At 59.0% G+C, this 23,810-nt stretch overlaps 3 protein-coding genes across 6 annotated transcripts in view; 2 read left to right on the plus strand and 1 right to left on the minus strand.

The window, feature by feature from the left end:
• TRIM9 (tripartite motif containing 9) overlaps positions 1-2,453 on the plus strand; it is a 73,790-nt gene extending 71,337 nt beyond the window's left edge. For all 4 annotated transcript variants that reach the window (XM_030950434.1, XM_030950430.1, XM_030950432.1 and 1 more), the window contains one exon: positions 909-2,453. In XM_030950434.1, the coding sequence (XP_030806294.1) occupies positions 909-971 (63 nt within the window). In that variant the 3' untranslated portion in view covers positions 972-2,453. The remainder of the gene's footprint in view (positions 1-908) is intronic.
• Positions 2,454-3,854: 1,401 nt separating this feature from the next.
• Positions 3,855-17,217, plus strand: PYGL (glycogen phosphorylase L). Its single transcript, XM_030949782.1, has 21 exons — positions 3,855-3,975; positions 4,934-5,186; positions 6,608-6,709; positions 8,011-8,089; positions 8,310-8,413; positions 8,952-9,083; positions 9,702-9,813; positions 9,896-9,978; positions 10,879-11,022; positions 11,157-11,249; positions 11,468-11,614; positions 12,174-12,337; positions 12,439-12,553; positions 13,201-13,302; positions 13,381-13,528; positions 13,623-13,681; positions 14,309-14,450; positions 14,577-14,784; positions 14,862-14,996; positions 16,191-16,257; positions 16,830-17,217. The coding sequence occupies exons 2-21, from the start codon at positions 4,944-4,946 to the stop codon at positions 17,016-17,018; spliced, it is 2,568 nt and encodes an 855-aa protein (XP_030805642.1). The 5' UTR covers positions 3,855-3,975; positions 4,934-4,943; the 3' UTR covers positions 17,019-17,217.
• A 217-nt stretch (positions 17,218-17,434) lies between these two features.
• Positions 17,435-23,370, minus strand: ABHD12B (abhydrolase domain containing 12B). Its single transcript, XM_030949783.1, has 13 exons — positions 23,267-23,370; positions 20,943-21,070; positions 20,424-20,526; positions 20,215-20,334; positions 19,881-19,911; positions 19,679-19,724; positions 19,460-19,589; positions 19,205-19,245; positions 18,909-18,988; positions 18,706-18,788; positions 18,172-18,250; positions 17,918-18,042; positions 17,435-17,576 (listed from the first exon to the last, which is right to left on the minus strand). The coding sequence occupies exons 1-13, from the start codon at positions 23,347-23,349 to the stop codon at positions 17,555-17,557; spliced, it is 1,071 nt and encodes a 356-aa protein (XP_030805643.1). The 5' UTR covers positions 23,350-23,370; the 3' UTR covers positions 17,435-17,554.
• Between the last annotated feature and the right edge of the window lie 440 nt (positions 23,371-23,810).

The following is a 23,810-nucleotide window of genomic DNA, read 5'->3' on the forward strand; positions in this document are numbered from 1 at the left end:
TTTAGAGTTGCTGTATTAATTTGGTGTGGTAAAAACATCCTGCTGAGTGCTGGGTTTAACTTCTACCTCAGTCCTCTACACAGCCATAAGGGACAAGGCATCTCTGTAGCCCCTTGACTTTGTGAGTTCCCTGGGCAAGGCAGTGCCTAAATCCTCTGACAGCACAGAAATCCCTTGGGATGCTGATAAAAGGCTGCTAATTAAGCCAAGCCATTTATTATGCTTTTTTAGAGGTATGTGCCTAATTTAAAACAACTCTAATCAGGAGGGAAATCTCTGTATTTTAGACAGTTTTCTTCAAATCTGTATCTGAAGGGGAAAATGCTGCTGCTGCAATAAAAGGAGGAATTGTGCTCTCCTCCCAGATGAAAGCATTTGTGGAGGGAGCTGAATTTCACCAGTGCCTGTGTGAGCATGGCCCTGCCCCAACATCCTGATGCTGCTCAGCTTCCCCACCACAAAGCTCCCTCCTCTCACCAGCAATCAGCCACATCCCTCCCACTGTCCCTGTCCCCTCTCTGTCCCCATCCCACTCAGCTCAGGGGCTTCTCCAGGATCTCCTCTAGTGTCTTCACTGTCCTTCAGGTCCCCCTTTGTCCCTCTCACCTGCACTAAGACCCAGCTCCTGCCATGTCCCACCTCTCTGGCAGCCAGCTGTGGGATTTCTACACAGCCAGCTGGGAATATTTGGGGCTTGGTACCAGCTCACTCCAGCAGCACAGAAAAGTGAGGAACAAACCAGATGGAGCCACTGCCACACTTCTGGGGACACCCACATCTCCAGTCACATCCTGCCTGTCCCCAGCGCTGCTCCTGCCCTCTCTGGGGACAATGTGCCAGCTGCCACGCCACCAGCTGTCCCAGCAGGCACACTGGGACACAGCTGAGACCCGTGTCTCTCCCTGCAGGTGACGCTGCACACCGGGCTGCCCGTGCCCGAGTTCTACGCTTCGCGCTCGGCCATGCCCTGAGGATGCTCCCGGAGCCGGCTGCCTCTTCTCGGGGTGAGAGGAGCCAGCCCGTTCCCTCGTGCAGGACAAGGCCAGGTCCCTGCCCAGCTGCTGGGTCCCTGCTCGGCCTCTGGCTGGAGATGGGCAAGGAATCAGGAAGGAAGGTCCTGGCTTTGGGCCGCCTCCGCTCTCCGGCCTCCGCGCTGTCCCGTGTGTGTGCGCCTCGCTCTTTAGCTCTCCTTGGCTGATGAAGTACCTAGGTAGCCTGAGCTGTTCTCCTGTGTCTGCTTTTAGGTTTGGTTTTCCTCATTTGAGTTGGGGTTTTGGGGGAGGGGGGCAGTTCTGTCTCGCTTTCCCCGCCCGTGGGGGCAGCCTGAGGGTCCCCACCACGGGAACGCTTCCGCCCACGCCAGCCTGGTTACTTTGCAGGATTGTTTCTTTCCCCTGTGGCCTTTCTTGCAGAGCACCCTCGGTCATGTGTAGAGGTGGGTCCTGGATTACCAGTCAGTCTCCATGTCCTTACCAAAACACCCCACTCTGTCCTGTGTCCCCCTGGGGCACCTGTGCGGGGCAGGGGGTGGCCGTCCTGTCCCCAGGTGCCCCAGGTGCTGGCAGGCCCTTGGTCGGGTGCTGAATGCCCACGGGGGGCTCTCCAGGGGCCCCCCACACCTCGGTGCACAGCCATAGACTGGAGAGCCCTCGCCCGGCTCTTTGGAGATTAGTGTTTATTTTTTTATAGTTGCCATATAAAGCCTAGCCTTAAATTCAACTGATAGTGTCCTTCCAATCACCGGAGAATTCATTCTGCAGCGAGGGTCTGCCCGAGAGCCCGGGGGTGGGGATGGGATGGGGAGGAAGGAGAGCTGGCCACAGCCCCGCACTCAGGAACGCGCGCCTGCTGCCGGCAGCAGTTCCCACCGGCCGCCATCCCCTGCTCGACTTTCTGGTAATCCAGAGGCAGGAGAGGAACGGTGCCAGTCCCGTCTGGAGCCGAGAGCGCCTGCATGCGCTGTCCCCTCGCTTCGCTTCGCTGTCCCCGCGGAGCCGGGACGGGCAGCGGGAGCGCTCCCAGCCCGGCTCCGGGCGGGATGCGACGGGAGCGCCGGCCCAGCAGAAAGACAAATGTAAATAGCCCATTCCCTCCCAGCCTGCCCTCCTCTAGGACAGCCCCTTGTTGCTCTAGCATTAGGTTTTCCTAATTTATTGGATGGGTGCTATCTCGTTGACTCCCGCCGAGGAGTTCCTCCCAGCTGCCGGAGCCGTGTTGCGGGACAACGCCGGGCAGCTGCCGGGTGGATTCCTGAGGAGCCCCCGTGGCCGGCTCACCCGGGGCTCCTCTCTCAGCCTAAGTCATCCCCCGTTCTTTAGGGTGTTCATGGTGCTTCTTAGAGTCCCAGTGATTGTAAGAGTCGTCCCCCCGTTGCGCGATGGTAGCCGCACACAGCCGCTGTACTGACGACAATGTCATGTTTGCCGTTCTAATAAAGGACTTTTACCAGAGAAGGGCAGAGCTTCCAGAGCATCTCTGTGCTTTACTTCCCATCTCATCCCCCCCTGGTGCACATCCCTCACTGTCCTTGGCCAGAGGCAGCAGCAGAGAACGGACAGAACTCGCTCAATGGGAGGGAATGGGCCATGGGAGCTGCTGGAAGGAGGAATTCTTGGCTGTGAGGGTGGGAGGCCCTGGCACTGCTTGCCCAGAGAAGCCCCTGGATCCCTGGAAGGAGGGAGGAATGAGCAAGGCTGGATACAGAGCACCATCTCCCCAGGGAGATGGAATAGAGGCAAAATTCTAAGGGATCGGTGGAGGGGGAGCCATTTCCAAGGGAACAGCATGGAGAGTTCTCCCAGGGCCGTGAGAAGGACTCGCTGCTGGAATATCAGTGCCTGCTCTGTTTTCCCAGAGTGGCTCACGAGAGGTTTTCAATGTGCAGCCTCTGAGCTCATCACGGGCTCGAGTCCAGGGCTAAAGAAGAAAATGCTAATGCATGAAGTGCATCTCAGAAGGATGCTTGTTCCTTCCAGAGTGAGAATGTGCCAGGAACACCGGAGATACAGGAAACTGCATCTTCCCTGCAGCATGTAAAACCAGCCTGAAAGTCATGTACAGCACAGGGAACAGCCCAGGGCCAGAGCATCTGTGGCAGTGGGACAAGGGGGAATGGTTTTATACTGACAGAGGAGAGATTTAGATGAGGAATTGGGAAGAAATTCTTCCTTGTGAGGGTGGTGAGGATCTGGCACAGCTTGCCCTGTAGCTGCCCCATTCCTGGAAGTGTCCAAGGCCAGGCTGGACAAGGCCTGGAGCAACCTGGGCTAGTGGAAGGTGTCCCTGCCCATGGCACGGGGTGGAACTAAATGATCTTTAAGGTCTTTTCCAACCCAAACCATTCCATGATTCTGTTATTCAGTTACTCTCTGGGTGGAAGCCTGTGCATGGATCCAATTTAATCTAATCCTGCCCTCTGGCACTGCAAAGCCATTTCCTCATCCTGTCACTCCAGGCCTTCCTCCAAAGTCCCTCTCCAGCTCTCCTGGAGCCCCTTTAGACCCTGCAAGGGGCTCTGAGCTCTCCCTGGAGCCTCCTTCTCTCCAGGTGAGCACCCCAGCTCTCCCAGCCTGGCTCCAGCCCTTGCAGCAGCTCCGTGGCTCCTCTGGACTCACCCCAGCAGCTGCACATCCTTCTGATGCTGGACCCCAGGGCTCGATGCAGCACTGCAGGTGGGGTCCCACCTGAGCGGGGCAGAGCAGCACAATCCCATTTCCTTGCCTTGCCCACCCTGCTGGGGATGAGGCCAGGAGAGCGAAAACAGCCTGGAAAGCCTGGCTGGAGGAGGAGGAGGAGGATAAGGAGGAGGGGGAGGAGAAAGTGTTGCGTTGGAAGCTCATATCGGATATTTTTGAACCGGAGTCAGGGCAGGGTCCTGCGGGCAGCCACGGTGCGGGAGGCAGCCGGGAAGAGCCCGGAGCGGGGGAAAAGCGATCCCACGCCATTTCCAGAGGGATTGCGGGCAGGCAGAGAACAGTGAGGAGACGGGGGGCGGGGAAAGGGAGGGGGCTGGGAAATGCTGCGGGGGAGGGCGGGGGACAGTCGGGCAGGAAGGAGCCGTGACACGGGAGAGAACAGTAACACGGGGGTGGGACCGTGACACGGGGGCAAAGCCGTGACACGAGGATGGATCGTGACACGGGGGGACACATCACGACCCTTTCCGGGTTTTCCCGTCACCTTCCTCGTACGTGCTCCAGCCGAGCTCCCCGCGGGCGGGGCCACGCGTGGGGCGGTCCCTGCCGGGGGCGGTCGCTCCGTGGGAAGCGCTGGGGGGCGGTGGCCGCGCCCCGACCGCTCCGCTCCGCCCGGGGGGCTCCGGCTCTGCCCCGGCCCCTCCTCTGCACCGGCCCGGGACACCCCCTTTGCACATCCCCCCACGGGCCCCCTTTTGCGCATCCCTCTGAGACCCCCAGCATCCCCCCCTTTGCAGACCCCTCTGTGCCCCTGCGAGTTCCTCCTGTCTTTCGCACACCCCTCTGTCCGTACCCGGGGTCCCCGTCCCTTGGCACACTCCTCTGTGACCCTCGGGGTCCCCCCTTTGCACAGCCCTGTGACCCAGCCAAGGGGTGGTCCCCGGGACACCCCCCGGCCACATTCCTGGAGTCTTCCCTTTGCACTTCCCTCCGTCCTTCCTCGGGGTCCTCCCTTTGCACCCCCTCTGTCCATCCCCGGGATTCCCCCTTTGCACTCCCCTCTGTAAATCCTCGAGGTCCCCCCTTTGCACCCCCCCTGTCCCTCCTCGGGGTCCCCCCTTTGCCCCCCGGTGCCGGCCGCCGCTCCCGCCCCACTCGTGGGCGGCCCTTGGCGGGGCCCGTCCCCATCCCGTCCCCATCCCGTCCCCTGCCGGGGCGGTGCCAGCTCGGGGCGGAGGCGGAACGCGGCGCCGGAGCCCAGCCCGTGTGTCCGTGTCCCCGTCCCCGTGTCCCCGCAGCCCCGCCGCGATGTCGCGGCCGCTGTCGGACCAGGAGCGGCGGAAGCAGATCAGCATCCGCGGCATCGTGGGCGCCGAGAGCGTGGCCGAGCTCAAGCGGGGCTTCAACCGGCACCTGCACTTCACCCTGGTCAAGGACCGCAATGTGGCCACCCCACGCGATTACTACTTCGCCCTGGCCCACACCGTGCGGGACCACCTGGTGGGGCGCTGGATCCGCACGCAGCAGTACTACTACGAGAAGGATCCCAAGGTGGGAGCGTTGCGATATGGGGGGAGCCCCCCGTGCAGGGCGGGGTGCCGGGAACCCCCCACGGTGGTTGTGGCTGGGGTGGGAACCATGGGAGCCCCGTGGATGGGGACCCTCCCTCGGCGCTGGAATAGAGGGATTGGCGGGGCTCGGTTTTCCGTGGGTTTAGGGCTGTTCCGGTAACTTTTCCGAGAGGAGGGACTGGACTTTACCAAGCGAGGCCACTGTCCTTTGCTTTGCAAAACAAACAGAGCCCGGCTTGGCCGGCAGCGGGGTGCAGGGCATGGGAACGCCGCTTGTTGTCCCGCGGCGCCGGCGTGGGTGCTGTCTACCAAAACCAACTCCAAAGCCTTCCCGGGGGAATTATTGGAAAGGCTTAAAGGCACCCGAAAGCAGCCGCAAACAGGTCTCGTTTAACACAAGTGATGCCAAGCGTGAGAGATCCGGTTTGTGCAGGAGTTGCTGTGCTGCTGCTCGTCCCGCTGCCTTGCTCCGGGCTCTGCCGGGGGGGATTAAGCCCTAATCCCCCTCCTGACACCTGGATGTCCCTGTCGGCATCAATTTCCTCCCTGCCAGCACCTCGCTGGGAGCGTGCCAGCCGCGATAGCTCCGCGCTCCCCGTGTTGTGTAGGGGTGAGGAAAAGGAGCCTCTTGCCGGGTTTGGGGTTGGGATTCTCCCGTGCAGCCCAGGCGAGCCGGGCGCTGCCTGCCTGGAGTCGCTGCTCCCGGCTCTGCTGGAGTCAAACCAGTAAATACCAGTGGATTCTGCCCAGCACATCCTGCCCGTGACAGGAGCGTTGGAACGAGGCGATCTTTGTGCTCCCTCAAAACCCAAACCATTTTAGGACTCCAGGATTCTATCCCACCTCCGTTCCCCGCCCGACCCCGCGCAGCTCCTGGGGAGGGAAAGCTGTCGAGTCAGCGACTTCCCCCAGCCTAAATCCTTCCTTAAAACCTGCCGGTGCTGACGCCGGGGCTCGGCTTACACAAGGCCGGACCGGCCGCATCCTGCGCCCGCCGTGTCGGCAGCAGTGTCCCCACGGCCCCGTGTCCCCACGGCCACCGGCTGGCCCCGGCAGCTCGCTCGGTTTTCCCGTGGCTTTGCAGCCCGGAGTGACATTAGGAAACGGCTCCTCTTTAAAGTTTAACTTCGTGCTGCCACCGGTGACCATCGTGGAGCTGTCCCCACCCTGGGTCAGGGCAGCGGGGCTTGTCCAGGTGGAACAGCCTGAGCAGGAGAGCAGGGGCTGCAGGGCCACCCAGGAGCCACAAGCTGGAATTCCTGGTGCAAACCACCCTGCTCTGTTGAAGCTGGGGTTTTTCCCTGTTTGTTTTTGAGATATCACACAACAGCAGCTTCTGGAGTCCAGGGGAGCCTCCTCCAGCCCTGGGCAAGGTGACCACGGGGTGCTTTTCTCTTCCAGAGGATTTATTACCTCTCCCTGGAATTCTACATGGGGCGGACGCTGCAGAACACGATGATTAACCTGGGGCTGCAGAACGCCTGTGATGAGGCTGTCTACCAGGTGAGCATCCCACAAGGGCTGAGGAGCTGCCCTGGGAGGGCAGATTCATGTTTTCCAGCTCCTGACAATGTCCATGTTTTGCTACATTGGCTGCAGACTGCTCCCTAAGCCACAGGGGATGGCTTAGGGAATAAAGGCTGCTCCAGAACCTGCCCTTGAAAGGCCTGGAGCTGCCCAGCCTGGCTGTGTGTTCTGGGAATGCAGCAGGATCCTGGAAGGACACTGGTGGTTCTGTGGATGAGGCTGTTTAAGTCCATGATCAGTGGCAGGGGGGAATAAAACCTTGAGTTAAGCCCAGCTGGGTGCTAGCACCAGGTGGCACTGGGGTGACCAAAGGGTTTTGGGTGGCTCCTTTTGTCCCCACCATGTTGTGTTCAACATCATCAGATGTGGCCAGGGTGGTTGCACAAGAGCAGGAACAGCTTTTGTGCAAACACTACAAAGGAGAGGAAGTTATTTTTAGGGGGGTTTAAGTTTTTTATCCCCACTTGCTGCGACCAGGGGACATCAGGGCAGGGCAATGGACCAAAGGTCTCCAGCTGAGCTCCCCAAGGAGTTTTGCATAGGCAAAACCACTTCCTCCTACAGCATCCTGGGCTGGAACATTTAAATTTCCAAGGAAAAGGGGTGTAGATGCTTCTCACCCTAAAGGGTGATGCCTGCACTTGGGAGGAAGGGCACCTGGGTGCGTGTTCCAGAGGATGGAGATGCTGAGGGAAAGGAACACAGCACTTGGATCCTGTCCCCAAGGGATTGAGGTGCTGGGGGAGCAGGAGGGTGGCATCCAGGAGCCTTCCCTCAGGAATAGGGGTGCAGGAATATTCCACCTGGGGGGCTGCCTCAAGGGGTTCTGGAACAGGTAGGGAACAGGAACCTGGTGCCTGCCCCTGCAGGGCTGCAGCCATGGACAGAGGGAGCAGGCCTGGGAATAACCTCTCAGAGCCCTTGGAAGTGCCTGGAACCCCAAGGGCAGCACCCTGGTTATAGTTTGGTGCTCCAAATCCCCAGATCTTGCCCATGGCGAGGTCAAGGGTGTGAATGTCCCTTGTAAAGCCTGGTAGAGTGACCTTAAACATGGGAGATGGCCCCTGCCATGGCACAGAGACACAGCTGAGGGGGAGAGCAGCTGCTTTGGGTTCAAATCACAGTGTCCCACCTGCAGAGATGGCTCTTGTGGAATTGGGTGCCTTTCCAGCCCTCCTGAAACCCACCTGCAAGGGACTGTGTGCCAACAATGCCCCCCCTCTGTGGGGCTGGGCACCCTGCCAGTCTCCAGCCCCTCTCCTTTTTCCCATCTGCAGCTCGGGCTGGACATGGAAGAGCTGGAGGAAATCGAGGAGGATGCTGGGCTGGGCAACGGGGGTCTGGGCAGGCTGGCAGGTGAGTGACCCCCCCAGGTGGTGGGAACATCCCTGAGGGCTTTACATCCCCTGTGGGAAGTTCCTAATCCCAGGGGTTACTGCTCCAGCCTTTCCAGCACAGAGCAAGGTGCTGCTGGGTGGCTGCTGGCCCTGGCTCCTGTGGGACTGGCCCAAGTCCCTGTGGGAGAAGGCTCCATCTCCCAGGGCTCCCAGCTCACTGCTCTCCTCTCTCCTGGCAGCCTGCTTCCTGGACTCCATGGCCACGCTGGGGCTGGCAGCCTACGGCTACGGCATCCGCTACGAGTATGGCATCTTCAACCAGAAGATCCGGGATGGGTGGCAGGTATGGATGGAGATGTGTGGCCCTCGCTGTCTCCTGGCACAGCTGGAACCTCACATTCACCTCTTCCCGTTAGACTGGGGGGTACAGACACTTCCCCTCAGCTCAGAGGCTGCTGCTGCTGTGGTATTTAAAATTTAACAGATATTTTTGTGAACAAATGTAACTTCAGACCAGTGCAAGCTCACAGCTCCATCCCTTGTCCCAAGGCCAAGGGTGGCCTTGCTCAGGGCCACCCCAAGAGCTGCCCCATGGCTGCCTGGAGCAGGTGAGGATGGAGCAGTTGTGTTCCTCTTGTGGAAGAGGCTGGTGTGGAAATGCAGCATTAACAGTGCACCTTGGGTTTGTCCCCATCCCCATGGAAGGCAGAGCTCAGGGTGGTGCCTCCAGGCTCACCCTGCTGTGCCAAAATCCAGGTTTAGGGTGGACACACTCAGAGCATCCTCCCCTTTGCCATGAGCAGAGCCTTTCCCAGCCATCCTGCAGGTGAGGGGATGCCAGGGCTGGGTGGCCCTGTCACTGCTGTGTGTCCCCCTGGCAGGTGGAAGAGGCTGATGACTGGCTCAGGCATGGCAATCCCTGGGAGAAGGCCCGCCCTGAGTACATGCTGCCCGTGCACTTCTACGGCCGCGTGGAGCACTCTGCCTCTGGTGCCAAGTGGATTGACACCCAGGTAAGGGCTGGGGACAGGAGTGTCCCTTGCATGGCTTGTCCTGTCATTTGGGGGGCTCTCCCTGGCTGGCTGTGCCCCAGGGATGAGTCCTGCAGAATCTCTGCCAGGAAGGTTGGGCTGGGATGGAAAAGGCAGTGGTGAGGCAAACTGGGAGGAGGTGGACATGGGGATGAGGACAGATTTGGCTGCTCCACATGTGCAGCCGAGCTCTCCATCCCTGGAAGTGTCCAAGGCCAGGTCATGGAGCTTGGAGGAATCTGGTCTAGTGGGAAGTGTCCCTGCCCATGGCAGGGGGTGGAACAAGATGGACTTTAAGGTCCCTTCCAACCCAAACCATTCTGGGATTCTACAAAATACCAAAAGCAGCTCCAGCAGGAATAAATTAAACCTAAATTAAGCTGCTCCTGACCTTTACACTCTTCATGAAGCCACTCTCCATGCCCTGAGCACTTCTGGCAAACACCAGCCAGCAGGCAGAGCCAGAGGGGTGTCCCCATGCAGGGCTACCAAGGACACGCTGAGCTCAGCCCTGAGCAGGAGGCTCTGTGGGATGGGAGGGCTCCAGGGGGGCATGGGGGGGATCCCAGCCCAATTCCAGCTGTCCTGGGGATGTCACAGGTGGTGCTGGCACTGCCCTACGACACGCCCGTGCCCGGCTACATGAACAACACGGTCAACACCATGCGCCTGTGGTCAGCCCGCGCTCCCAACGACTTCAACCTGCGCGACTGTGAGTGGGAGCTGGGCAGGGTGGGGTGGGGTGGGGACAGCTGGGGGGTCCCACGCCCACCTCACCCTCTGCTCCTCCCCAGTCAACGTTGGGGACTACATCCAGGCCGTGCTGGACAGGAACCTGGCCGAGAACATCTCCCGGGTGCTCTACCCCAATGACAACGTGAGTGGTGGTGTTTTAGGGTTTTTTTAGGGATGGAGGGGGAAAGGGAGCAGCTCCTCACTCCAGGATGCTGCAGAGGTGTTTTTAGTTGTGTTTCAAGCTGCCTGCAGTGCTTGGATGAGGGTTGGTGCCTCTCACCAGGATGAGTCTGTTCTCCTGAGCTTTGCCCAGAGTGAGTGAGGATGAGCAGGCCCTGCTGCAGAAATGTTCCTTGAGTCTCAGAATGTAACGTGAATCAAACTGCTGAACGCTGCTGGTGTTGCCCTGGTGGCCTTTTGCAAACCTGGGACCAGAGGCTGTGCCTCAAAATTGCTGTTTGCACCCCAGCCCTCTTGCTCTGGGAGTTCCTGCCAGGCTGGCACTGAGGTGTGGTGGGACACACAGCCCTTCCCTAGCCACAAACCAAGATGTGGAGCAGGGGGAAAAAAAAGGGGAAGCTCTCCTTGCTCTGCAGCCTGTTTGAGGCAGGTCCTGATGGTATTTTTCCCATTTAATCCTCCTCCAGGCTTCCCAGCTGGTGAGGAGAGCTGGGGGCAATGCAGCTCCCGTGGTGAGGTTGTCTCCTGCAGCTTTTCCTTTGCATTTGATGTTTTTTGCTGCATGAATGGTGGTGAAATCCTCATGTTGGAAATAGCTCCTATAGCTTCCCTTCCCAGTGTCCTGGTACCTTTCCTTGCAGCCAAAAAGTTCAAACCACAGAGAGCAGGTTTTGACAATGCTCAGCTGGGATTTAACCTGTTTGTACCAGCACATCCCAAACCCTTGTGCTGGAATCTGGGAAGCAAGAAGAGCTTGGGATTCCAAGTGATGCTGGGGGAAGCACACCCTGGGAAAACCTTCCCCCAGGAAGTGCAGTGAATCCTGCAGGAATCCTGCAGCTCCCTGCTCCTCTGCCCACAGTTCTTTGAAGGAAAGGAGCTGAGGCTGAAGCAGGAGTACTTTGTGGTGGCTGCCACCCTCCAGGACATCATCCGCCGCTTCAAAGCATCCAAATTCGGGAGCACAGACAGCGTCCGCACCGTGTTTGATTCCTTCCCAGACCAGGTACCAGCCAGGGCTGCTCCCACCTCTGCCTTGGAGCTTGTTTCAACACCTCCCAGAGGATGCAGGTGTTTGTAGGCCCTTTGTGGGGTGCCCAGTGTCCCCCCTGTGTCCCACGTGCTACCCTGCTCTCCCAGGTTGCCATCCAGCTGAACGACACGCACCCCGCCATGGCCATCCCTGAGCTGATGAGGATTTTTGTGGACATTGAGAAGCTGCCATGGGATAAGGTAGGGACACCTCACCTGGTCTCCTGCACTTGCACCCACCTGCCCATGGTGGAGGAGCCAGTTTTGTGCCTGCTGGGAATGATGTGGAGCAGTCAGGCTGGGTTTAACTGGTGTGGATTGGGAGGAGCTGGCTGGGCTGTGCTGTTGGGCACGGTGGGAGGACCAAAGGTGGGTTCTGGCACTTGAGGTGTGACTGAGCACTGGCTCTTCCCTGCCAGGCCTGGGACATCACCAAAAGGACCTTTGCCTACACCAACCACACGGTGCTTCCCGAGGCCCTGGAGCGCTGGCCCGTGGACCTGGTGGAGAAGCTGCTCCCCAGGCACCTGCAGATCATCTACGAGATCAACCAGAGACACCTGGATGTGAGTGCCTGGGAGCCTGCTCCAGACAGGGGGACAGGGATGTACTGTCAGGATGAGGGGCACACACAAACTGGTGATGTTGGGTGTGGGGCTGGGGAGTCCAGCTGCTATTTTGGGAAGTTGATGTGTAGGAGAGCCCTTCCCTATCACTGCCATCCTGCAGTTAGTGACTGTTGAGAGGCTTCACCCATTGCTTCAGGGACTTGAGAGCTGGCATTTGTTACTTCCTAAATTCATCCTGGGAAAGATGATGTTGGGAGTGGTTTGACCTCCTGGTCCGGCAGCACAAGGCTTGTGCCAAAATGGCCTCACTGGCCAAGTGTGTGTCCCCAAACCCCTCTGTGTGGCAGCTTGGGGGGGATCCTTCTATCCAGAGACATCCATGCTGAGAAAGGGCACCCTTTGGAGGGAGTTTGCACCACCACAACAGAATAAAAGCCACCGCTCTGGCTGGTGTCAAATGCACTGGGGACATTGCCGTGGCCCCTCCTTGTAAGCCATGGGGTGGGACATCCCTCAGTGCCACCCCCTCTCACCACCTCCCTGGCTCCCCTGGCAGCACATCGCGTCCCTGTTCCCCAACGACGTGGGCCGGCTGCGGAGGATGTCCCTGATCGAGGAGGGGGACACCAAGAGGATCAACATGGCCCATCTCTGCATCGTGGGCTCCCACGCCGTCAACGGCGTGGCCAAGATCCACTCCGAGATCGTCAAGAGTCAAGTGTGAGTGAGGGGAGGGAGGTGCTGATGGCTCACCCTGAGCTGGGAAGGGGTGGTGGTGCCAGGTGGGCAAGGCTGGAGCTGTGCCATCCTCGCCCTCGCAGGTTTGAGGACTTTGCGGAGCTGGAGCCGGAGAAGTTCCAGAACAAGACCAACGGGATCACCCCACGGCGCTGGCTCCTGCTCTGCAACCCGGGGCTGGCAGAGCTCATCGCAGAGGTACCGGCATGGGGGGAGCACCCTGAGGGCACTGACCCGTCCCTGCTGAGCCCAGGGTGCCAGGGAACCTCAGCCATTCACTTCTTCTGGATGGTCAGGAGTTCAGGGTCGAGGGAGGGGAGTCTGCCCCTCTACCCTGCTAAGGTGAGACCTCACCTGCAGAGCTGCCTTCAGCCCTGGTGTCAACAACAGCAGAAGCATGTGGAGCTGCTGGAGCAAGGCCACAGAGATGCTCCTGACTCTGCCTGGCTGGGAGTGTTCAGCCTGGAGAAGGCTTCAGGGAGACCTTAGAGCCCCTTCAAGTGTCTAAAGGGGCACCAGGAGAGCTGGAGAGGGACTGGGGACAAGGCATGGAGAGACAGGAGAAGGAGGAATGGATGTAAACTGACAGAGGACAGGGTTAGATGGGATATTGGAAAGAAATTCTTCCCTGTGAGGGTGGGGAGGCCCTGGCACAGGGTACCCAGAGCAGCTGTGGCTGCCCCATGCCTGGAAGTGTCCAAGGCCAGGTTGGACAGGGCTTGGAGCACCCTGGGCTAATGGAAGGTGTCTCAGCCTGTGGCAGGGGGCTGGAACTGGATGATGTTCAAGATCTCTTCCACCCCAAACTATCCCAGCGTCAGCATGTGCCCTTGCTCCTGTTGCAGAAAATCGGGGAGGACTACGTGCGGGACCTGAGCCAGCTGACCAAGCTGCACAAGTTTGTGGACGACGACCTCTTCATCCGGGAGGTGGCCAAAGTGAAGCAGGTGAGGGGTATGGGCAGGGGGAGCAGAGAGAGGGGCTGGTGTTCCCTGGGGGCTGACGTGGTCCCTGCCCTGGCCCAGGAGAACAAGGTGAAGTTTGCGCTGTACCTGGAGAAGGAGTACAAGGTGAAGATCAACCCTTCGTCCATGTTCGACGTGCACGTGAAGAGGATCCACGAGTACAAGCGGCAGCTGATGAACTGCCTGCACATCATCACCATGTACAACCGTAAGCCACCATGCCCTGAGGGGACAGGGTGCCCGGGGGCTGCAGCAGCTTCCCTGTGCCCCATATCCCACAGTGACCCTGCTGTTTTCTCCAGGAATCAGGAGGGATCCTGCAAAGCTCTTTGTGCCCAGGACAGTCATCATTGGAGGCAAGGTAAGTTGGGTCAGGGGTTTTAGAGATTTTGGAGGAAGTCCTTGGAAGTGTCCTGGGGTGGGATGTGGGCGCAGATGTTTCATGGGGCTACATCTCTACAATTCCCTGACAGGAGGGTGCAGCTGGCAGAGTTTGGTCTCTTCTTCAGGGAACAAGGAAATGGCCTCAAGCTGTGCCAAGGGAGGTTTAGATGGGATATTAAGAAAAATTTCTTCATCAAAAGGATGGTCAGGCATTGCCCAGGGCAGTGGTGGAGTCCTCATCCCTGGAGGAACTTGAAAGACATGTGGATATGGCACTTGGGGACATGGGTCAGTGGTGGCCTCGACAGTGCAGGGGAATGGTTGGATTCCAATTTAAACAATTCCATGATTCCATGGTGTTAAGTCCATGAAGTTGTCCCAAGAAGCACTGGAGTAGTACTGATACTTCAACCCAAGCAAGTTTGGGTGGGGTTTGGACAACCATCTGCTGTCTGTGGTCATGAAAGCCCCCAGAAATGTTGTGGTGTAACACATGGTGATGGGAACAGGGATGAACAGGTTGTTCCCTGGACACTGGGAGGTGGCTGTGCCTCACCTGCCCCTGGCACCAGCCCTCCTGGCTCACCTGTGGCTTTTCTCCCAGGCTGCCCCGGGATACCACATGGCTAAAATGATCATCAAGCTCATTAACGCCGTGGCTCAGGTGGTGAACAACGACCCCGTGGTGGGCAGCAAGCTGAAGGTCATCTTCCTGGAGAACTACAGGGTGTCCCTGGCAGAGAAAGGTACCTTGGGTGGCACATGCTGTGGGAAGGGGGTGTCCCTCCATCCCGTGGCTCCCACCATGGTCCTTCAGCAGGAAGCAAACCCAAAGCTGGTCACCACGAGCCCCTGGTGTGTTTTGTTGGCAGTGATCCCCGCGACCGACCTGTCGGAGCAGATCTCCACAGCGGGCACCGAGGCCTCGGGGACAGGGAACATGAAGTTCATGCTGAACGGGGCCCTGACCATCGGCACCATGGATGGAGCCAACGTGGAGATGGCCGAGGAGGCTGGAGAGGAAAACCTCTTCATCTTTGGCATGAGGGTGGAGGATGTCACGGAGCTGGACAGGAAAGGGTGAGGGCCAGGGATGCCACAGCGCTGCCACCTCCGGTCCCTCGGGCAGCACCATTTTATGGCCTCCTTCCCTCCAGGTACAATGCCCAGCTCTACTACGACCGGCTCCCTGAGCTGAAACAGGCCGTGGACCAGATTAAAAGTGGCTTCTTCTCCCCAGACGACCCCAATCTCTTCAATGACGTGGTCAACATGCTCTTCCACCACGACAGGTGAGGTGCTGGGGTTCCATCCATCCATCCATCCATCCATCCATCCATCCATCCATCCATCCATCCATCCGTCCCCTGGGCTGGGACCACGTTGCACATGGATGATGCTCCTCAGGCACGGATTCTGGCCATTGTCACGTTAATGCCTTTGTGTGCACAGCCCTTCCAGATGATTTGAGGCATCTCAAGGGCTTTCCTGGCCAGAGCACTGGTCAGTCATGGCCATTGGGATAGGAGAAATGCTTTTACTGCATTTCCCTCCTGGGGCATTCAGGGTTCTTTACAAGCAAGGCTTGGGAAGAGGTAATTTGGCCAGAGGCTTTGTGTTGGAGGACACCTGTCAGAGACAGGACTTGATCGATGTCTGGAGCCGTTTTTGGGTTTTTTGGGACACCTCTGTGAGTGTGGGGCTGGGGTCCGGCCCGGCTCTCAGCTGAGGCGGTGCCCAGACCCCTCAGCCTGGCAGAGCTGTCAATCATGGCACTTGGTGCGTGAGGGCTGTGCTAACCGAGCCTCTGATTGGCTTAGCTGCCAATCAATCATACTAACCAGCCTCTGATTGGTCAGTCAGCCAGAAGTCCCGCCTAGAGGCGGGCCCATGAAGGGTTGTGGCTATAAAAGGGGCTGAGGGGTTATGGCCGAGCTTGCCCTGACAATTTCCTTGGAGTTTCTGCCTCACCCACGCTGGAGCCCAGGAGTCGGTAGCTGTGTGTTTTTTCTGTACCTTTTCCATCTTTCTCTCTCTCTTTCCTTCTCTTAATCCTTTCAGGCAGCTTTATGGGTAACACAACATCTTAAGGTTTTAAAGGTTTCCCAGTTAAATAGGCTAAGCAAATGCTAAATAAATCCTAAGTAAATGCTGAATACTAAATTAATGCTAACTAATGCTATGATAAATGGTTTTCCATTGATTTCAACATTCTATTTACTTTGAATACAGTGTTGTATTTTTTGCCAAAATTTCCTTAATTTGCTCTGTTTTTGCAAGTAAACTTTTGTGTGATTTTTACTTCTTGAGAATATCTGGTGGGGATTTCTCCTTTGCACACAAAAAAAAAAAAAAAAAAAGAATAATAAAGGAACCTTAAGTTTAACCCCTCGATTTAAGGGTCTGGGGTGTGACAACACCTCACATCAGACATCCTGCGTTCCTGTTTCTCCTGCTTTTGACTCCTCCTTTCTTTGCTGCTCCAGGTTTAAAGTCTTTGCAGACTACGAGGCTTATGTCAAGTGCCAGGAGAAGGTCAGCGAGCTGTACCTGGTGAGTGCCAGCCTGGGGACAGGGCAGGGAGCTGTGCCAGGACACAACATCCCATCCTGGAGAAGGAACATGTTGGAGATGAGGCTGATCTCATCCCAGAGCATCCCTGGCTGAGAACCAGCCTTGGGGCCAACCCCACCCCTCTCAGGAGACTCAGGGGTGACTTTATCACTCTCTACAACTCCTGAAGGGTGGCTGTGCTCGGGTGGGGCTGGGCTCTTTCTCCAGGCAGCACTGGCAGAACCAGAGGACACAGCCTTAAGCTGCCCCAAGGGAAATATAGGTTGGATACAAGGAAAATTTTTTGACTGAAAGAGTGATAAAGTTCTGGGAATTTTTTTTCCCTGAAAGAGTGATTAAAATTTTTTCACTGAAAAAGTGATAAATTTTTTTCACTGAAAGAGTGATAAAGGCCTGCCTGGGGAGGTGGTGGAGTCCCCATCCCTGGGTGTGTTTAACAAAGCCTGGATGTGGCACTGGGTGCCAGGGGTGAGTTGAGCTGTTGGGCCTGGGTTGGACTCCATGCTCCTGAAGGTCTCTCCCAACCTGGTCACTCTGTGACCTCCTTGCAGAACTCCAAGGCCTGGACCAAGATGGTCATCAGGAACATCGCGGCGGCCGGAAAGTTCTCCAGCGACCGCACCATCAAGGAGTACGCCCGGGACATCTGGCACGTGGAGCCCTCGGACCTGAAGATCCCCCCACCCAACGAGCCCCGGGACGCGGGGCAGGACAAGACCCCCAACGGCACCGCGGCCTAGGGGGGAGGCGAGCACACACGCTGTACAATTCCCTGCTGTCTCAGTCTCTGTGTCCCTGCTGCTGCTGCTGCTGCTGCTGGCTTTCCCTAGGGGTGGGCAGGAGTGGGGGGGTTTTTATAACTCAGGTGTCGTGTGGGAAGCGAAACCACGTCGCCCTGTTGCTTGCATTAGGTGCTGAAAATAAAAAAGTGCCGTTGGAGTCCGGAGGGGGCTGTTTGCTGGAGGGTAAAATTAGGGCTGGGCTTGCTTCCAGCTGGACACAGCTGTCCGAGCCCTCACAGGCACTGCTGAAGCAGGACAGGGGAGTGCCAGGCCCACCAGTGTCCTGTGGGATGCTCCCAGTTGTGCTCTGGTGGCCCAGACCACATCAGTGTCTCCATCCCTCGAGTAACCTGCAGCATCCTGGAGGCAGAGGGTGACTTTAAAAGTTTCTTAGTAGTTTTTATTACTTACAGCAGTAAGTTCAGTGCCATGGTGGGGGGTGGTCCTGGAGTGGATTTGAGGGAGCATGGGATCAGTGCAGGCAGCAACTGGCATCACTTCATGTTTAAGAAGTCTCTGCAACAAGATGTAATAAATCTTACACTGTGTCACTGACCCTCCTGTGCTGCGTCAGAGCCTGATTTGGGATCCCTGCACACAGGGCTGAGCTGGGCTTGGAGCATCTCTGCACCCAGGGCAGAGAGGAGCTGGTGTCCCCAGAGCCACCTCCCCGAGCCACCCAGGCTGAGGACAGGCTCAGGGCAGGGGGAGTGACTGAAGTTTGGAAAGTGATGCCAGCAAACACCGTGGGGAGGGGAAGGAGCAGGGGGCAGGCAGCAGGAGAGGAGGCAGCAGTGAAAGGGGAGGCCAAGGCTCATCCTGTGTGTGCCCCCCCATTTCTGTGGAGCAGCACTTACTTCACCAGGGCAGGCAGCTCCGGGTTGAAGGAGATGTAGTCGTGGCCCAAGCCCAGCTTTGGGGGAAAGGTGATTAACTTCACCTTGGATTTGTCCTTGTAGGCCTGGAGTGCTGTCTCATAGAGCTGCCATGGGGCAGGAGCGTGGTTACTGCACCAGCAGGGACCCCAAACCCCTCCTGCTGCGTGGCCATCCCCTCTCTGGCCACTTCAGCCTCCAAAGCCAGGCTCAAAGCCCGGGTGGCAGGTGCCCACCTTGTGTCCCAGCTTTGGAGGCACAACTCCATCATCGTCTGCGTGCAGGATGAGGAGGGGGCAGCTCAGCACCTTCACACTGTGGGCAGCAAGCACAGCCCTGAGGACGCTCCCCAGAGCCAACAGATCCCCCAGGAGCCTCCCCAATCCCTGTGAAAATTCCCACAGCACTGCCCCTCAGAGCCATCCTCATGCCCAGCTGGGTGACGCCCATGCTGCTTGCCCTGGCATGGCAGCACCGAGCACCCTAATCACCTTAACCCCCAATTTCAAAAGCACCCATAAATCAAACGGATTTTGGGCAGGCTCTGTGTGCTACCAGGAACAGAGGTGCCAAAAAAAGGGTGGTGGCTTGTGGACTTTGCTCAATAATCAAACTGACATTATGCAAACTAAAAGTCCCTTTTGAGTATGAGTAAGCTGGGTAAACACAGGAGGGCAGGAATTTCAATGGGGTGACTGACACCTCTCCTCAGCCAGGTGCTCCTGGCATCATTCCCACAGCCCCTGTGCCCCCTCCCACCAGGAACTCACTTCTCATCACTGGGGAAGAACATTCCTGCCCGAGCCATGGAGTCCAGGATGAGGTACTCAAAACCCGGGAAGCGCCGGATGATCTGGCAGGGAGAGAGTTTGGGGGTGCTAAACCATGGCTGGATCCAGCTTTGAGGGGGGAGAGCCAGGAATCTGGGGCTGTCACTGCTGGGGGACCCCAGAGGCAGAGCCCCCAGACTCACCTTGGTGATGGGGATGTTGGCAGCTGCGTCTCGGATGTTGGTGTAGGGAGACTCCAGGACAACAGCATCAACCTGGACCCCTGAGGGCAGAGGGAGGTGGGGGTGGGCATGGCTTTGAGGGGCTGGCCCCCCTGCCAGGCTGCTGCCACACTCCTCTCCCAGGCTGCAGTGGGGACAAGATGTCCCCATCCCAGCAGGGAGGACAGGGAGGGCTCCTCATCCCTAAATCAGGCCAGGGCAGTGCAGAGCCTCAGGGTGACACTGCACGGGGACAGCCCATCCATGCTGGCCCTCACCTCGCTCCTCCTGCAGTTTCCTCGCTGCGTTGGTGGCAATCCTGTGACAGGAGAGGTGACAGTGAGGGGGAGCAGCACAGGGGGGCACACAGCTCCCTCAGGTTCCCCTTGTTGGCTGTGTTTGGCTTTGCAGGGGCCTCCACCAAGGAGCTGCTCCAAGCCCTTGGTCCATCCCCAGGTGGCACCAGTCTGGCAGCAGTGTCACAGGGGACAGGGTGGGCTCTGGTGTGTCCCCATCCCGCCCCCTGCACCTACCCTGTCCCCAAGGAATGTCCCCAGAAGAGGATGCTGCTGTTCCCACTCCGTGCTTTCACCCAGTCATAGAGTGCCAGGACATCTGTGTTGAAGCCATTCTCTGAGGGGTATCCAGTGGAGTCCCCATAGCCTGTGGGGGACACAGCTTGGTGTCAAAACCCTGTGGGGACAGGCCCCAAGAGGGGGATCACCCAGCAAGTGGCACGGGGACAACTTTACCTCTGTAGTCGAGAGCCAGGATGTGGAAGTCAGCAGCCCCCATCGTCTGTCAGAGCAGCACTGAGTTATGTCCTGGCAGGGGCTGCACCCCAGGACCCCCAGCACGGCCCATTCACTCTGCACAGGGCCTCTGTGGGGTCCCCAGGGCCAGCAGGAGCCTCACTCCCAGCAGGTCCCAGGGTCCCCAGAGGCCACCACTTACCTTCAAGAACTGGACACGGTGTCTTGCAGCCCTGATGGGAAAAATGGGGTTAGAGCTCAGAGGGACCCCAAGGGACCCTCCTCTCCAACAGCAGTGCAGGTGAGGAACCAGGGTGACCTGACCCCAGAAGGGAAGAGCTGGATGCTGTGGGGTGGGTGGATTTTGACTTTTCCCTTTATTTTATAGGGATTCTCCTTGGCTGCTGGGGTCAGAGACCTCTGCAACAGCCCCAGCCCTGCAGCACTGCTGCTGCTGCCTCGAGTTTGCTGCTTCTCAGCCCAGAGCAGTCACCCTGCCCTGCTCCTGGCCCTGCAGCAGCAGCTCAGGAACTCACCTGGTGCCCCCATTGCCGTGCAGGTAGATGATCACGGGGTGAGCATCAGCAAGAGCCTCCTCGTACCAGCGCTGGTCCTTGCCCTGCGCCTCGGCCCCTCTGCTGCTTGGCACCGTGTGCCTGGGGGGACAGGGGTTACCCTGGGGGCTCCACCAGGACACTGCTGTCCCCCATGGAAGCTGGGGATGCCCTGAGGCCATCCTGCTCACCAGATGCCAACTGTGACGCCCGGCTCGGTGGTGAGGTACAGGTTGATGGTGTTGTTCACTAGCAGCTCCGGCCGCCGAAAGTCCACAAAGAAAGGGAAAGACACTGATGGAGAAACCACAGCCATCATCCAGAATCCTCCTACCCAGCTGTTTCACACAACTCTTCCTAAATCAGTGTGTTATTTGCTGTAGATTATCAAGGGCCACGCTGTGCCAGACAAGCTGAGCCCTCTGCCACCTCCTCCTCCTCCTCCCACCCGAATTCCCAGCCCCGCTGATGCTGAGCGTGCCTGGGCGTGCCGTGGCTGCAGGCAGTAATCAGGGTGGGCAGCAGCACCTAATTAGAGCTTGCAAAACACGGGCAAAGATCCTTCCGTGCCTCCTCTGCTAGCCCAGGGCACAGCAGGATAAACACTAATGCCACCCCGGCACGGTGCCACCCATGCTTTGGGGGGTCTGCAGCAGCCAGCTGAATCCCTGTGAGGGTTCTCCTGGTCAGGACAGCCCCGGGATACTCACGGAAGTTCAGGTAGACAAATTTGTTGAGCAGGCTGGGGAAGAGGCGGATGAGGAAGGGAATGGAGACGTAGGTGAGGAGCGGGGCCAGGAGGAGCATGCGCAGCCATGGCAGCCACCAGCGCCCGGCCCTGTGAGGGAGAGAGACACCTTCAGCACATCCCCGCCCATCCCCAGGGATTTGGGGTGCAGCCTCCCCATCCCCAATCCCAGCCATGATGTTGTATTGCACTAAATAGTTTATTTAGCTGTTGTGAGGAAGGGCAGAGAGGTGTACATGAGGAATGGGGCCAGGAGGAGCGTGCACAGCCATGGCAGCCACCAGCGCTGGGCCCTGTGAGGGAGGAGGCACTGTCAGCTCATCCCAGCTCATCCCCAGGGATTTGGGGTGCAGCCTCCCCATCCCCAATCCCAGCCATGATGTTGTATTGCACTAAATAGTTTATTTAGCTGTTGTGAGGAAGGGAAAGGTGTAGGTGAGGAGCTCCAGGAGGAGCGCGTGCAGCCATGGCAGCCACCAGCACCAGGCCCTGTGAGGGAGAGAGACACCTTCAGCACATGCCCGCCCATCCCAAGGGATTTGGGGTGCAGCTCCCCATTTCCCGTGAGGGTTGGATACAGCTACAAGGGCCTCAGGGTGATCCCAACCCCTCTGAGGGTGGGAATTGGATCCCCACATCCCCACATCCCCACACGGGTGCTGTGCTTGGCTTTTGGGGACAGAGCCGAGGTGTGTGAGCAGCCCCACGGTGACACCGGGTGACAGTGGCTCGGATTTGGTCCCACGCCCTCCCACGGGGCGCCTGGAGGCAGGAAGGGCAGAGAATGGGGCAGGGAATGTGCCAGGGCTGGGAGCTGCAAGTCAAACCTGCAATAAGGAGCAACAGATACTCTGTGGCAACAGCCCCAGCCCGGGCTGGCCAGGCACAGCCAGATGTGCCCCAAGCCTGGCATTAAGAGCTCCTGCAGCACTCCAGGGACAAGGAGGGAGGAAGAAAAAGGGCTTGGGGGTGATGTCCCCCAGGGCCACCAGCACCAGCTCCAGCAATGCCCTGCCATTCCAGGGCTGCCCCACGGTTCTGCTCAGACCAGGCCTCGCTGCCACACAAGTGACCCCAAAACCCCATCAGTGACCCACAAGTGACCCCTTAGCAACACATAAGTGACCTGAAACCCCACTGCAGACCCTCAAGTGCCCCCCAAACCCCATAACTGACCCACAAGTAATCCCAGACCCATGGGTGACCCCAAACCCCATTAGCAACACATAAGTGACCCATAAGTGACCCTAAAACCCCCTTAGTGACCCATAAGTGACCCCCAAACCCCATAAGTGATCCATAAATGGCCCTAAACTGGCCCTCACTGCCCCACAAGTAATCCCAGAACACCCAAATCTCTAAGTGACCCCAGGACACCATTAGTGACCCTAAAACCCTGTAAGTGACCCCAACCCAGCCCCAGCAGCCACCCCCAGCCCCAGGTGGGAAAGGAAAGCCAAGAGCTGCAGCTTTCCCAGCATCAACACCCTCTGGGTGAATGGTGATGGGGAAATCAGTCTGGGCAAGGGGGATTTGGGGCAAAGGGCTGTGATGGGAGCAAGGCACAGCTCAGTCCCCGCCACGCCAAGAAAGCACCCGGTCCATTCCCTGCCCTGGGAATGCTGCAGGACCCCAAGTGGGGACTGCCAAGGGGTGGCAGGGCACGATGGCACCGTCCCCAGGGAATGGGGACATGGCAGGATGGCAGGGGCTGTGCTGGAGGCACAGGGAATCCCCAAATCCCGGGTGTCCCCCAGGCCACGGGGCTGGGCAGCCATGGGACAGCCGGGAATGCCCTGCAGAGGCTGCGGGGAACTCTCGGGTGGCCCTCGCACAACACCTGGGGCAGGGGGACCGCGGGGACAGCCCCGAAGGGCACAGCACAGGGTGACAAGCCACAGCACAGGAGCGTGGCCACGGCAGGGTGACACAGCCACCCGGGGTCACGGTGCCGGCAGGGTGACACGGGGACACGGCCACAGCGTGGAGTCGCAAGATGATCCGGGGACACGGCCACAGGGTGGGTTGGTGCCAGCCACAGGGTGACACGGCCAGACACGGGGACGCACACGGGGTCACGGCCCAGCTGGGTGACCAGGCCACGGCGTGGGGACACAGAGCACGGGGTGACAGCGCCAGCGGGACAGCACGGCCACGGCACGGGGACAGAGCCACGGCACGGGGGACAGCGCAGGAGACGCGACAGGGGACACGGGACCGGGCTGGGCACGGGGACGCGTGGCTCGGTGTCCCCGCGCCGATGTCCCCACGGTGGCCGGTACTCACCGCCCGTGCCGGGCCACGCCGAGCTTCCCCTCCGCCCGGACAACGTCGCCACCGCCGCCGCCGTCCCCGCCGCGCCGCCGCATCGCTGCGCGCACGACAGCGCCGACAGGCCACGCCCACCGCGGGGACACGCCCACGTCACGGGGACGCCAGGCCGTGTCACCAGGACACGCCCATGACACGCCCCGGGGACAGGGACGGGGACGGGGCCGCCCGCGGTGTCACCGCCCGCTCCTGGGCACCGGGGAGACCCGGCTGGGCTGCAGCCCCTTGTCCCCCGGGGTCCCAGGGTGGCAGGGTGACATCTCCTTGTCCCCCAGGGTGACATCCCCTTGTCCCCAGGGTGACATCCCCTTGTCCCCCAGTGCTGGCTGGGTACCAGGGGGTCTCTGGCAGGGTGACATCCCCTTGTCCCCCAGGGGTGGCCGGGGGTCTCTGGCAGGGTGACATCCCCTTGTCCCCCAGGGCTGGCTAGAGGGACGCCATCAGGGTGGCAGTCCCCTGTCCCCCAGGGACCCCGGGACATCTGTAGCTCTCTCTCCCC

This window comes from Camarhynchus parvulus, chromosome 5, assembly GCF_901933205.1.
Source record: "Camarhynchus parvulus chromosome 5, STF_HiC, whole genome shotgun sequence".
Lineage (NCBI taxonomy): Eukaryota > Metazoa > Chordata > Aves > Passeriformes > Thraupidae > Camarhynchus > Camarhynchus parvulus.

Bases quoted from the DNA above. Each gene is read 5' to 3' on its own strand.
- PYGL (XM_030949782.1), top strand. From the start codon at position 4,944: ATGTCGCGGCCGCTGTCGGACCAGGAGCGGCGGAAGCAGATCAGCATC. The intron at 11,023-11,156 runs GTACCAGCCAGG...CTGCTCTCCCAG, and splicing joins TTGATTCCTTCCCAGACCAG to GTTGCCATCCAGCTGAACGA. The intron at 13,529-13,622 runs GTAAGCCACCAT...TGTTTTCTCCAG, and splicing joins CATCATCACCATGTACAACC to GAATCAGGAGGGATCCTGCA.
- ABHD12B (XM_030949783.1), bottom strand. From the start codon at position 23,349: ATGCGGCGGCGCGGCGGGGACGGCGGCGGCGGTGGCGACGTTGTCCGG. The intron at 20,527-20,942 runs GTGAGTATCCCG...TTTCTCCATCAG, and splicing joins ATTTGTCTACCTGAACTTCC to TGTCTTTCCCTTTCTTTGTG. The intron at 18,789-18,908 runs GTGAGTCTGGGG...TCTCCCTGCCAG, and splicing joins CCAACATCCCCATCACCAAG to ATCATCCGGCGCTTCCCGGG.